At 37.3% G+C, this 15,535-nt stretch overlaps 1 protein-coding gene across 6 annotated transcripts in view; it reads left to right on the top strand.

Moving 5' to 3' along the window:
* The first annotated feature begins 211 nt into the window (after positions 1 to 211).
* LOC113105544 (neuron navigator 2-like) overlaps positions 212 to 15,535 on the top strand; it is a 171,919-nt gene continuing 156,595 nt past the window's right edge. For all 6 annotated transcript variants that reach the window (XM_026266663.1, XM_026266657.1, XM_026266664.1 and 3 more), the window contains exons 1-2: positions 212 to 290; positions 919 to 1,439. In XM_026266663.1, coding sequence (XP_026122448.1) covers positions 1,209 to 1,439 — 231 coding nt within the window. In that variant the 5' untranslated portion in view covers positions 212 to 290; positions 919 to 1,208. The remainder of the gene's footprint in view (positions 291 to 918; positions 1,440 to 15,535) is intronic.

Raw genomic sequence — 15,535 nt, 5'->3', positions numbered from 1 at the left:
CAAATTTGTAGTTTTTCCCCAATCTTTTCTCGCATTGAACTGTTTGAGATATAACTATTAAACGAATCTAGCCCAATCGTGTTATTCTTGCTGCACAGCCATTGTCTGCCGCTGGGTGCCGCTGTGCGTATTCGCTGTGGAGGTTTCCATGGAGACGGTCGCCGGTATGAAGCGGCGAGAACAGAGCAGTGTGCGCGGAATGACGTCATGTGACGGATCGGTCCCGCGTGCACTCACTCAGTGCTGCTCCGCTCCGCATCCCTCAGCGGACTCTCTGCGCTCTTGTTTGGGTGAGTTATCTCTTTTATTTTCTGCTTATAGTCATTAAATAAGCGCTTCGGAGTTAAATATGCTTTATCGCATCTAATCTATAAGAGTTGCGTTATGAACTGTTTTTCAGTGTTATATTTTTATATTGAATCTCGTAAGAACCAAAGGATTTCGACTACAATGCGAGTGTTATGAAGGAGGGGCTGCATGGCAGAGATATGATTACTTAAATCGAGAGTTAATGTCCACATGCATGCATATAAAATGCCAAAAGCCGGAGTAATGTTTCAAAGTATTTTAAAACAAATCTTAAGATGATTATTTATTTGTGTGTTGTTGTTTTTTTTATGTTTAATGATGAATTATGATATATTATACTATAATGTAATTATAATTAATAATTAACAATGTATGCAATTACCCTTGTTTGGCAGCATCTCAGTCTTTCTCATTAAAGTTGTAAATATAATGCATTATCATATATATATCTGATAATATGACATATTGCTTGTGCTGTATTTAGTTAATGTTAAGTTACTTTTGAAATGTAAGTTATTTTGCCCTCACTTTGTCGTTTTGTTATTTGAATAAGATGAAATTGGCTTTGTTTTGTTTCCTTCTGATCCACGTGCACCTGTTTATGTAAAGATGACCAATCCTGGAACAAAAGTACCATCTCTGGATTTGTGCTTTTGAGGATTTTACAAGACCCGACTGTGATGTAAAGCTGCAAGAACATGCCGCTGTGTCATATGAAAGTTTCCATATCATCAGGAAAATGACTTTGTGAATGCAGAAATGTGTAATTATGAAGTTGGGGTCGCTGGACACAGGGGCCCTTCCCCCCGTCTCGATGCCTGTCACAGAGCAGCCGTGCTGGGCTTCATCTGAAGGGATGCACCATGGTGTGATCACACGTCTGTCCTACCCCAGACTCAATGAATCGCACGAATGAATGGACATTACTGTGGCAAAGGGAATTAGCTCAGTTGCATAGGGACTTTGGATTTGGGAATACCGGAACCCGTTGGAGAGCGTTGGATTTTTATTTGAAGAAGTGCAGCGGATTCTTCAAGGAGTGTTTTTGGAAGATGTCTGAGAAGGGAGCCGAGGCGTCTACATCTACAAAGCGGAAGCAGGTGATTCATGGTCTGGAAGATCAGAAAAAGGTTAGTGCTTTGATTTTGAGATGGTAGATAGCATCATATTTTATGTATAACTACAGTGTTTTTTATTTTTATTTGGTGCTTGTTCTTTTCGTAAACACCCCTAATTTGTGTCTGGATTTAATTCTTCAATCTTTTTTAATTTTTATGCTAAAGTAGAAACTTGGAACACTTTCACCTTGGCCATGCTGCACATTATCCAGTGATTTATGGTCAGCTGAGGCCATGCACGTCCCTTGGCATATGGCCCAATAGCATAGCACCAGGTGCATTGGCCACTTAATTGACTTGTGCTGAGATTTGTGTGTCTAGTTTATGACTGCTTGCAAATGCATGTGCTGACCACAAAGCTTGTGGATAATTTTAGACTTTATAGCAGTGAAACATGAGAAAAAGAATGCCAGAGTCTTGGTGTTAATGTTAGAGAGTGATTTGCTTAGGTTAGTTTAATTTGAGAACAAACCCTAAGCCTCTCAATGCAGATTATCACTCATGCAAGTTTTATAAGAAAATAAACAACTAGCAATGCAGAATGCCTTTAGGGCAGGCATCACAAACAGGCTTTCTTTGCATCCGATCCAGTTTCAGGCACATTCTGCTCTCAAGAGCCGAACTAATTGGCTTAGAGATTCCTCAAGGCCCATGTTTCACTTCCGTCTTTGGGAATCTGATTTTACATGTAAACGGATACCCATTTGCTTGCCTGTCCAAGTATGACATGTTTTGCTTGGTGTAAATCCTAGCGTGAAGCGAGTAGATGAGGCTTGGGCTTCCTGGTTGCCCAGCTGGATCCATCAGGGGCATTTCGGTTTCTCGTCCAAACTTAAAAGAGAGTCTTGGAGGACTATCAAATACATTTATACAGACTCATTTTGCTGAGATTTTTGGTGGATGGGCTTTTTTCCATCGTCCTCTTTGGTTTGAGTCAATTAGAGATGCAAAATTGATCACCTGGGAATGGGATCACCAGGCTGGGATTCTAGTACAACATGAATTAATTAAAGTAGAAAAATGCACAGCTGCTGTTTTCCAATTTTCCAGCATGGTGAACTCTTGTTAGGACACTACGGCTTCGCTAAGACGAACACACATTGTGACATAAAGAAGTTTGTTGGAATAAAAGCCAAAATGTAAGTACCTAATTCCATATTCAAGTTATCAAAGGGATTATATGAATCAGTAATTTGTTCAGTTTGAACATGACACTGTATTCTGTATACACAATAGTCTCTGTCTAACAAAACTGGGGGTTTTAAAAAAGTCTATGCGTGTGCTATGGTCCATTGTTTGTGGAATAACAGGGGTCTCCCTGGATCTGACGCTAGGTGTTTCCCAATTACCTCATGCTATATAGATTGTCCTGAGAGAGCTGCTCCTGCTTTGGTTAATTGGATTTTCTCCCACTATTCGGCCTGATTTTTTTGATAACGTGTGTTCATCAAATGACATTTCCTGGGAGAGATGCAGGTAACGCACTTCATTGTGGAATTGCTAGTTGATGTGAAGCTTACATCATTTTTTTTTCAGTCTGAAGCTATGAATTTTAGATTAGGGCCTGGTAATGACAAAGAGCCAGTGAACTCCTGTTCTCTGTTCATTGACAGCAGGAAGTGTGAATCAATGAAGATGCTGAATAAAACATTAACGAAATAGATATAACTGAAAAAAGCAGTGACTTATATTGAGTAGCATCTCCGAATGTTGCGTTGCTTTGTTTAGCTTCAGGAGAAAATAAAGTGCCTTCTGCATGTTTTCTGTTACCATCAATGCAAAAGCACTGCAGAAGGTTTCTTAAAGGATAGCTATATTTGGTAGCATTTCCACTCCATTCTGTCATCATCATTTACGTTCCAGATTAGTTTGAGTTTTATTAATTAATATGGTTAACCAAACATTTGACAGTAGCCATTTACATCTATAGTACACAAAACATTTACTATTGAAGTCAATGGCTACTGTGAACTTTGGGTGAGTAATGAGGACAGTATTAAAAACAATTCTGGTGAACTATGCTATTAACCTCTATGTTTAAATCGTTTAATTCAAGTTGGCAAATGGCTATAGTAAGAAGCTTGTTTTTGAGTAAAATTTATGGAAAAATGGTTGCCTTTAATGTTATCGGTGTATGATTTAAGTTTGCTGTATTGTTAGAGTGCAATCATGTTTTTGTGATATGTAAATCTTTGATGATTTGAAAAAAAACGACACGGTCTATTTTTTTTGATGTATCATATGTACCGCAGTCTTTCTAATGAATCTTTTAATCTTACATTTGAGGTTACTGAAATGCCATTTGAAAACTTTAAAACGTACTTATGCAAAAGAATATGTATTTTTAAGACCCCCATGCCTTTGGCATTGCTTTTTACATTAGCCTAGCTAAATAACAGCTCATGCTTTAATGTATTAATACTTGCCTACTTTTTATTTTTCCTCTTACTTAGATTTCTTAATTTAGAAAGCAAAAGAAACATTCTCAGTGAAGTTTTTTTTTTTTAAATCTCAGGTTCATCTTTTGCTTGTTTTATCAAGCACTGAAACTTGCTGACTTCTGAAGAACCTGAGCTCTTTTTGTAAGGGATGGTTAGTTACTAACACAAACAGACAGTTTTTAGAATTTATTTTTTATTCTATTCACCATTTCTGCCCTGTTGATTCATATCCTCCTCTTGGTTGACATGGCTACTGTGTCAGTAGTGTACATTAGAAGCCACACACAGTGGAAACAGACACAGCCTACAAGTGCTATTATATTTCCTTCAGTATTTTGCCTGAAGACACAGTATAATATATCTCACATCTTATTAAAAGGAACAAAATGTTATTCATATTGTGAGATGTAAAAGGGGTCATACGATGTTGCTAAAAATAATATTATTTTGTGTATTTGGTGTAATGAAATGTGTTCATGTGGTTTAAGGTTAAAAACAAAAATTATTTTCCACATAATATACATTATTGTTTCTCCTCTATGCCCCGCCTTTCTGAAACGCGGTGATTTTTACAAAGCTCAACGGTCTGAAAATGCAAGGTGTGCTCTGATTGGCCTGCAAACCAGTGCGTTGTGATTGGCCAAATGCCTCAACCGTGTGACAGATATGTCACGCCCCTTAACCAACTGTGATGCCATGTCCCAGCAGTACGAGAATCAGTCCAGCTGCTCTGCTTGTGCTCATCCCATCATCGGTTCTCTTCAGCAGTTCAGTCATTAGGGCCTTTCGCAATGCCGGAACCTTTTCATAGTACCAGAACTAATTGTGGAACTACCCACTTTTGGGCGGAACTAGGTTTTAATACTCTACTGCCTTTTTTGAGAACCAAATTGGCTCCTACTCCGGAGCAGAGACTATCCAGCACAACTGTTACTAACAGTGATGTAAGTAGACACTGATTGGCCAGACACATTCGATTTAAAATGATTTAAAATGCTGTATAACATGCTGTAAACATTGTGTCAACAAAAACACAGTTCCAATCACAGCATCCTCCATCTTCCTGTTGTTAATGTTGTACTTCTTTGTTAACGCTATTAACATTTGACAATGCTGTTGACTGGCTTACATCACTTACTAGTACACAAGGTCGGTGCGAATGCAACCCTTTAAAGGGGGGGTGAAATGCTATTTCATGCATACTGAGTTTTTTACACTGTTAAAGAGTTGGATTCCCATTCTAAACATGGACAAAGTTTCAAAAATTAAGTTGTACGTTTGAAGGAGTATTTCTGTTCCAAAAATACTCCTTCCGGTTTGTCACAAGTTTCGTAAAGTTTTTTTTGAGTATGGCTCTGTGTGACGTTAGATGGAGCGGAATTTCCTTATATGGGTCCTAAGGGCACGTCTGCCGGAAGAGCGCGCGCTCCCGTATAGCAGAGCAGAAAGAGGCTGTGCACAGACAATCACTGATCAGAGCGAAAAGGAGTGTGTTTTTGGTTGCCAGGGCAAGACAACCCTGCACAGATTACCAAAGAAAAAACAGCATTAAGGGACCAGTGGATGGAGTTTATTTTTACAGAGCATCAACGGAGTTGTGCAAGTGTTTGTGTTTGTTCCCTGCATTTCGAAGATGCTTGTTTTACAAACAAGGCCCAGTTTGACGACAGATTTGCGTATCGTTTATTTCTTAAGGATGTTGCAATCCCAACGAAAAAGGGTCACGATTGTGTGTTGGAACCACAGGCGGTGAGTAAAACTGCTTAAAATATCTCTGCCTCCTTGTTAGTGCGTCCGCCTCCCATCGGAGACCCGGGTTCGAGCCCCGCTCATAGCAAGTCCTTGCTGCTGCTGCTCTCGTTCAGTTTCAGCCTTCACAGCTGTCACAGCTTCCAAACGCTCTCAAAGCAACTGGCGCTCGTGATTCTTTAGCTCCGCCCACACGTCACGCCTCCAGGCGCTCATGTTTTTCCGGGAAAAATCGGTACAGACTATCTTTCTCTTATGAATATAATAAAACTAAATACTTTTTGGAGTTATGAAGGATGCAGTACTACTCTATAGGTACTCAAGATTAACATGATATTGAGTGAAAACCAGCATTTCACCCCCCCTTTAAATGGTACTGGGAAATAGTACTTTAGTACTGTCCATCTAGTTCTGGAACTAAAGGGGTGCGAAAGGCCTAATGTACTGTTAGGAGTAACTCAGAATATGGATTTATTTTGCATTAAAGGAAGTGTCAGGCAAGTTTCTAAAGTAATTTGTGGATTAGTGTGTACTGGAGATGCGAACAGTTTCAAGTGATTCAGATCGATTTGGTGAACTGGTTCGATCTGTTTACTAAGAAGATCCGGTTAAATAGAAAGATTTGTTCGTGATCCGGACATCACTAGACGAGACAAAACCAATAAAACCCATTACAAACGAGGCATTTGTTGCATCCACTGAAGACATAATTTCTGATTATAATGACTGACAGTATACTGTCCTTTTATACGTTGCGTTGCATATCGCCTTGCGTAAACATAAAACCACGTCTGCATTTGTGATCGGTGAAACAACACGTCTACTCTACACTGCTGAAAACTTGCATTTGAATCATCATTGGCAAATTATTTAAATATAAAAAACATAACGTTACTTACAGGCTGTGAGTCAGGAGCTCCAGACTGTCCTTGTAACATTTGAACCCTACTTTATAGAAACAGCCCTTGTGCACTGAAGCATTGTAGGCTACTGGTCCAGGAAACATTCCTCATCCTCCGTAAAATGTGCAGCACACATCTGAATATTTGGTTTGGACTGTTCTGGAACAGTGTTTTAAATACAACTTAACCACTCATTTCTAGTTGTGTCCTCTTTTGGAAGGCCAAACAAAGAGGTTTTGCTTTCACAATTAAACACACAGCATCTCCACAAAAAATGGAAGGGGGTGCAACAGCAAGAATCAAAGTAACACCTTCTTTCTTTGCATTTCTTTGCGAACATTTCCTACATAGTGACGTAGAGATGTGTGGACGTGTTTAAACGAGCCGTTTTAGGGGGGAGTGGTTGACTCTTAACATTTATAAAGAATATCTCTTTGGATTTGAGACTTTAGTCTTTGCAGCTTTGCAGATCTTCTTTATCTTCTCAAAAATTTAAATGACCCCTTTAACATGTCGAAAAGTGATTAATGAAGTGCATTTTTAATTGTATTTCAGTTGCAATCTCTTTGCAATGAGAGGTCTAGATCAGGGCAAAAGCTTTGACAAAGATCAGCAGTTGCATGTGATTTCCTGTCAAGAGAAACGGTTTCTCCTGAAACATGTTTGAAGAGATTTCCTGTGCTATTGGGAATGGGAGAGTGACGCTAATTGTAAATCAAACTGTTTGGCTGTGACATCTTGGACATCAGATAGCTCTCATTAGGATGAGAAGCCTGTGTGTGTTTGTGCTCGTGCTCGAGCTGAGAGACTGTTTGTTTTGATCTTCTTCATTTTATGTCATATGGTGTGAAGTGTTGAAGTGTTAAAGTGCATGTGTGTTTTGACTTATTAAGGTCACTGCCTTTGATATTGATACTCTTTGGGATCATTTTGTCAGTAAAGAGAGAATGATGGCATGCTCTAAAATTTGTTATGCCATGTAAACCTAAATATAATCTCTCATCCACTGATGTAATGACCATGTATTTTATTTATACAGGCCCATTTATGCTGTGAACAATTTTGTTAAATATGAATATCATTGATATTAGTAGTTTATTACTATAAAAATTCAGTATTCATGTATATAATATTACATGTCCTAAATTCAATATACTGAGCTTTATATATATTTATATAAATACATAAATAAATATCACCTTCTTGGTTTTCTCCTGGAATACATGTTGGTTTTGCATGGTGTTATATTGTATTGCATAATTATGTAAGTTATACCGCCTTCCTCACTGTTCTGTAATTATTTAAGTGTATTGGCAGTAATGTTCTTGCTGTTACAGTTTTAACTGGAGTTGCTAAAACTGCATCAAAGACACTAATTGTAATTTTGAACAGTATATGTCTGTGCACCTTCATCTTAGTAATGTTGGCTTCCTTCCCAGAGATGCAAAGAGAGCGAGAGAGACCGCTGACAGCCTTGATTGATCATTTGCCACTGGCCCATTCTAGGAATATCTGAGTCTAATTGAACATAATATCAGGGTGGCAGGAAAGCTCATTGAAAAATGACTGTCACAGCCTCTTTATTTACAGCCAGCCATTATCACTGTAATCAGGTTTTCCTCCCCTTCCCCCCGCCAGAGTTTCTCCATGGAGATAAGAAGGAGAGTGTTCTTGGCTCTCTCTTTTTACACCTCTTTGACAATTCATCTCAATAACTCCTGCGAGGACCTGCTCATCCGTTGAGGAAGGTCTTACTCTCTGCCGGCAGAGATCTGAGAGGAAACATAAGGTTTCTGATGGATGATGACAGTACAGGCCACTGTATTATAATCAGAGCACTGATAGTAGTGCAATGGTTTGTATGGTATTGTGGTGAATTTTTGTATAGTATAGTAGGATTGTTTAGTAATATACTACAGTTTGTTGTATAATATAGCATAGCTTAGTTCAGTCGTATTAGAGTTGTAAAGTACAGCACAGTGAACTATATTAACCCCCACATCAGAAATTTGTGGGAATATCTTTTGATGATTGGTGCAAATTAGTATTTAATTTCAGATGATTTTAAAAAGTAGACTGGAATATATAATTACAAATTGATCAAAAGCTGCAATTTGCTGTTGATTAACGAGCCTGTAACATTAAATGCACTTACTGCGTGTTAATTTGTTAAAGTGTTTTCATTGATGTAACTGCATATGTAAGGGTTTGGTCCAACTTCTTAAAGCTGCAGTAGGTAACTTCTGTAAAAATATATTTTTTACATATTTATTAAACCTGTCATTATGTCCTGACAGAAGAACATGAGACAGATAATCTGTGAAAAAATCAAGCTCCTCTGGCTCCTCCCAGTGGTCCTATTGCCATTTGCAGAAAATCCATCGCTCCCGTTAAGAAACAACCAATCAGAGCTGCCATCCGTAACTTTGTTTGTGTTCAAAATGTAGAAAAATTTATATAATAAGTGAGTACACCATGAATCCATTTTCCAAACCTTGTTTTTGGCTTGTCCTGAATCACTATGGTGCACCTATAATAAGTGTTTATATTCTGACTATTTTAGATTGCTTCGGGGGTACCGCGGCGGAGTAACCCAGTACCTTTGTGATTCTTCATAGACATAAACAGATAGAAGTAGTTCCGGCTACGATGTTCTTCCGCAAGATGCAAGCAGTTCTGTTTATTAACCACTAGAGCGTCAAAAGTTACCTACCGCAGCTTTAACTGTTGGTTTATTTACACCAGCTTCATCCACTAAGAGTAGTCAAGTTTATTTCAATATAATGAGAACAAAACAGCAGTCTCGTGAATTTATCAATTGTTAAACTCATTCATAATATCACAGGTTTACCAATTGGTGAAATTATGATGAATTGGTAAAAATGATGTGGAAACTTTTTTTTTGTTGTTGACAAAATTTAGCAAAATCTACTGACATTATTGTCTAAAATGTAACTCACAATATTAACAACTTGTTTACTGAACTGTTTTATAAAATCAGAATCATATTTGGGAAAAACCACCCTCTTGCACGTGTGATATTGCTTAACTCTATCATTTGATAAATAAGACAAAAACCTCATGCGGGGGCATTTTTGTCTTGAAATCAGTGGAGTAGACCCTTCATTCTGGTCTGTTGGATTCTCCGTGAACAATGTCAAAGCAGAGAAAGTGGTTTTGTTGGTCAGTGCAGGTGGCACTGATGAGCCGTTGAATGTGATGGAGGATGGAGAGTGGAAAAACCAGCTTCTGACTCTCTGAGGCCCGAAGCACCATCTGTCAGTCCCCTCTTCGTCCTCACGGAGGGACGGGTGGGAGGGGACAGGTGGTCAGACCCAGTTGGAAGGTTGAAGCGGAGCATGAGCAGTCTTGTATCTGTAGGTCTCATCTACATCTTTTAATTAAACTACACTAGCTCCTAGATCTTGGATGCAACTTACAAGAGTCTCACTGTGCTGCTGTAAGCCAATGATTTTGAGCCATCGTTTGGACATAATGGGTACTGGAGTCTCATAATGGACTTGACAAGCCATGCATGTTCTTACAGGATTAATCAGATCATCAAATGCCATCTGCATGTCCATAGCTGGCACATTGCAATACCTTTAAGATGGAATTAACTACCACTTTCTGTAAAGAATCCATGAAGAATCGATGAGATATAGTGTGTATGGAATGTGTTTGGGATTACATGCTGTACCTGTCTGGGGTGTCATACACAGAGATAATGCAGTCTTGTAGTGTTTTATACAGATCATTACTACTAGCGGTGTTTGCTAAAACAAGCAACCGCATTTAGAAATTATTAACAATCGCGTAAACCTTAACGGGGTCCTGCAACACCTTAGCATCTTTTCTGAGAGTTGATAAACACCATTCATATTTTAGTACATGTTCTGAAGAAAACATATTTTATTAGAATCTTAATAAAAGCTCTGTGTGCAAACAAGAATACAACTATCCTGTTTTTTTTATATAAATAGAACTCACCAAAGCTGCATTTATTTGATCAAAAATATAGTAAAATAGTAGTATTGTGTAATATTATTACAATTTACAATAATTGTTTTCTATTTTTATAAAAATTTTTTACCTTTATTTTAGAAATATATATGCTGTTTTTTTATTTTTAATATATTTCAATTTTAAATTTTAATTTGTTTCTGTGACGGCGAATCAGAATTTTCAGTATCCATTATTCCAGTGTTCAATATTCCTTTAGAAAACAATCTGATGCTGAATTGATATTTAAGTTTCTTATCAATATTTAAATGATGATCATATTTAGTTTTTGAATATTTGTGTGGAAACCATAATCATTTTTCAGCATTATTTGATGAATAGTACTTATAAAACGAACAGCATTTATTTGAAATAGAAATATTTTGTAACGTTATAAATGTCTTTACACACTTATACTCAATTTAATGCTGAATAAATGTATAAATTACAATAAAAATCATTCTAACCATAAACTTTTAGTGAATGTCAAGAGAAATTTTGATTGGCTTTTATTTAAGTCATGTCTCTTTAAAAAGGAAGCTACTTTAGTGTGTTTTTCCCCACAGTATTAATTATTTTTATTTATTCAATTTATTTGGTTTAGAAAATGGATCACTGGAATAATTTTCATAATAATGCTAAATGATTTTGTAATATTAGTATGAAGTACCTTACTGATAGAGTCATGTGGCTGCGTAGTATAAAATTTTTTATTTGTCCAGTGTGAATAACTAAATATAAATCTAATAATTTTTAAAGAAATCAGTATGAGACCACATCTTAAATCCAAATTGATTTTCAAAGTCCAAAATAGATTATTAGTCCCATAACCTGCTTATGAGATTCCTATTTTAATTTGTTGTACAACCTTTGTGACTGGCGTCCAGGCTCCGGTAAACACAATGTTAATAGTAAATGAGATTCTGTGCTCAGAGACAACTAGCCATACGTTCTGTCATTCATCACGGCACATCCGCCCAAACATGCCCGAGGCAAGAGTCGCCTGCTGATCTTGACTAACAGTTCTCCCCACATCAGCACGCAAATGAACTGCCTTCCCAGAGTGCCTGGAAGCTGTTTTTAAGGCTGTTATCTTCAGTCTCTCATGCATGGGGCTGCTTCGCTGCAGATATATGGTACCTGCTTCAGTATTCTTCTTTAAGCCCTCATCCACTTCCCAAACTCTTCCCTAATGTCCCCCCTCGGCTCTGGCACGGCATATGATCTCATCAAAATTCAATTTTACACTCTAGGAGCTTTCCCCGCCGATAACGAAGGATAAAGGCGTCTTTTCCCTCTCTGGCCATCTGTAACCTTCAGTGTAAAGCTGGAGAATCCCGTTTCAGCCACCGCTTGGGAGAGCGGTTTGAGCACTGAATCCTAATCGGCAAAGCTACAGACAAGCACAGGGACAAAGAGGGGTGGAGAGGCGGAGATGGAGAACACGGAAAGGCACTTCACGGAAAACCTGCAGTTGTTGCTGTAGGTCAGGGCGGCGTGCACGTGTGTCCATGTGTGATGTGACATATGTTGTGTAAAAAATGTCATGCCGCAGTTTCCTTCAGGGCTGGGGGAAAGGGTTTGCCGAGGTGACGATGAGCAATTGCTCAAATGGAAAAGCGTTGCTCTGCTGTATGAAATCCTTATAGGTTTTCTACATTGTTACAAAAATCGATCCTTGTGCTGGACTAACATAAATCTCCTGCTCTGGAGCTTTTAACAACATTTCCACTCTTGTTCAAAATGAAATGTTTATATTTGAAAGGATAGTTCACAATTCCTTCATCAATTACTCACCTTTATGACTCTTTCTTCATCCGCAGAGCAACCAAAGAAGATATTTAGAAGAATCTTTCAATTGTTTTTGTCCATTCAATGAGCAATAACAGTATTTCTTCAACAATGTTGCTTTAGACGCGTTGATTGAACAAAAAACACTGAAGCCTTTTCCTCAATAACTTCTTTTTATTCCATAAAGAAATGCATTGGGATTTGGAATGACATGAGGTTGAGGGAATTGTTTTCATTTTTGAGTGAACTGTTCATTCAATATTGTAAACTCTTAATGCTTACATTTAATTTTTTTTTTGCTGTTTTACCACTTTGTAAATAGGTAAAAAAATGTACCATAATTGGTCGTTGGCTGATATTAGATTAGTTTTTTTTTTTTTTGAACAATATTGGCTGATTTTTGTGTTTTAATTGTGCATGCTCGTTTTATATACTTAGATGAGCTTTGCCATCATCTAATCTTTAAAAACACTGTTAAATGTCATTTTCAGTGGGTCTCATAATAAATATAATTTTTTAATGCTGTACATTAGTGTTGTGAAGCCTAAAGTTCACATGTAGCATTTTAGTTTCAATTCAAATCTTTTTTCACTGTCAGTCTTAAATCTTTTATTAAAATAATGAAAAAATGGTAGAGTAGCATAGGAATTTTGATATGTACCATGTTACTGAATGAATACATATACCAATATTTACCTATATATTTTTTGTTTGTTTAAAAGTTACAACATATGTGATGAGCATACACTCTTTTGCGAGCATCTACCCATTTGTAGAATTTTCTGTTTTGCTTTTCTTCGCCATTTCAGATGTTTTCACTCCCATCATCAGTCGTTTATGTGAGCTCCCTCCACCATGTCATCTACAGAGAATGAGGTGGAATGAATCACTGAATGATTTTCCTTTCACCCATTGGCCTCTGTTCTACCTGAGAGACGTGCAGCTTTATAATGCACCTCTGCTGAGGCGGGAGTGTGTGTGTGTGTGTGTATTTGTGTGAATGTGAATGAGTGGGAACCTTGAGAGGTCGTACCTGAGGGCCAGATACTCATGTTGCAGACGGGCTTGAAAAGCACTCATTGATTCTTGTGTCTAGAATGAGGCATTTATGGGTAAATCCATTAAAATCCTTGAGTTAAAAGCTGTTCCACCAGTGTTCTTGTCCAAGAAAAGAAATCTTGAGTAGACATGGGCCTTAAAACATGCATTAGATGTTGCAAGTGCATATGGATATGTTAAAAGAATAGTTCACCTAAAAATTCAGATTTCGTCTTTATTTCATTTCTTTACTTCATGTCCCTCCAAACCTTCGGCAGAGCACAAAAGAAGATAATGCAGAATGCCCAAAAGTATTTGCTTTTATAATGAAAAGAAAGAAAGAAAGAAAATTGGTTTGTGTGGCTTACTGGTTATCTCAGAGCTTGGCTCACCCAGACTGTTCTTGTTCAAGTCAATGTGAAATAAACAAGTGGCACTTTAATTAATTTTATTTAGTTTGACCAAGAAAGATTGGTGAAGTAGGGGTAGACTTATATATATATAAAGATTTAAAAACATGTTTTGAAAAAATTATATTATTCTCACCAAGGCTGCATTTATTTGTTTAAAACAGAAAAGATATATATATAAATTGAGAAATGTATTTATAATTTTAAGTGATCTGTTAATTCAATACATTTTAAAATGTAATATATTCCTGTGATGCAAAGCTGAATTTTCAGCATAATTACTCCAGTCTTCAGTGTCACATGATTATTCAAGAAATCTTTGTAATATGCTGATTTGCTGCACAGTTAACATTTCTTCTTATTTTCATTGATGAAAAGAGTTGTGCTGTTTAATATTTTTGTGGAAACTGTAATTATAAAAAAAATTCCAAGACTGTTTGATGAATTGAAAGTTAATTTTTTTTTTTCAAAATTAAAATCTTTTGTATCACTGTAAATGTTTTACTGTAATTTTATTGTAAAAAAATAAATAATAATACATAAATAAAAATCACACTGAGTTAAAACTTTTGAATGATATAATGCTGATACAATGTCCTTTGTATAGCTGGCTTTGCATGCCTGTCATTATTTCCCTCTAAATATATTTAGTTTCACTATGAAATATGTCACATTCTAGAAGCTAAATGTGTTGTGAATACCGTTTTATTCTGTCTATAATCATAACAGACATTTCGTCAAAAATCAGTCAGGATTATTGCATATAGGCCGTACACATGATCTCACGAACCTTTGCTTGAACTCAGAGCATGAGATTGAGTTTTACTTCATAAAGCACCTGTAACCTCTCTAACCTGATCCAAATTCCAGTTGCCTCTTGGCAGGTGTTCCCTGTTCACCTACTTTCATCCAGTCCATTACTCCTAAAGAGCATCTGTGCGTGTGTATGTGATCTCCTCTGGCATGCTTCACCCAGAATCCCTCTCCCTTGGGCCTTCTCCCCCACCAAAATCCCATAATTGATGGAATTTCCCTAGATGAGAGCTAGTAACTGGAAGTATCACATATGGAGCAGTCAAAAGACGACACACAGGGGATTAATTAGGTACAGTAACCCCGTACTGCCTTCACATGAGCTCCATTCTATTCTCATTACCTCCATCCCCCAATGGCCTGTAACCCTGCTCTTCATAAAACACACACGTAATCAATATTCACATTCTGCTGCTATTGATCACAGCCTTGAGCGGCTCTGCCCGGCCATTGACGCTGTTGCCTCAAGACCTTTGATTTCCGCCCAACATGTCCACAGTTGGTTTATTCGCCATATGGTTTACTGAATTTGATTGTGCATTAGCAGGATAGTCATACTCTTGAACAAGTCGAGATTTATAGTTGTTGTGTTCAGGGATTAATGAGTGTTTCTCTGGATTCATGGAGCCAATTTTTCTGCTTTTCCATTTAATTGTTGTTTTGAGTGCTGGTGGGATGAATGCTAATGATTCTAATTAATTGCATATTTGATATGATCTAATTTGTCATAAAGTGCACAAACAAAACCATTTGTATTCCACTGGGAAATTGGGAATTAAATGTATTTGTTTCTAATTGATATTACTGTTTTGAGATCTTATGCCACATCTAGAGACCAGAATATTATAGAGATGGGCAATGACCTAGCAACCACCCAGAACACCCTAGCAACTACACAATGTTTAGGGTTTGTGCGGCATGCAGAATTTAATTAAGAATGCCTTTTTAAAATTCCTAAATTT

The sequence above is a fragment of the Carassius auratus genome, chromosome 7 (assembly GCF_003368295.1).
Source record: "Carassius auratus strain Wakin chromosome 7, ASM336829v1, whole genome shotgun sequence".
NCBI classification, from domain to species: Eukaryota; Metazoa; Chordata; class Actinopteri; order Cypriniformes; family Cyprinidae; genus Carassius; species Carassius auratus.
Note: the sequence above shows the minus strand (reverse complement) of the source record. Positions and strands in the feature narration are given on the sequence as shown.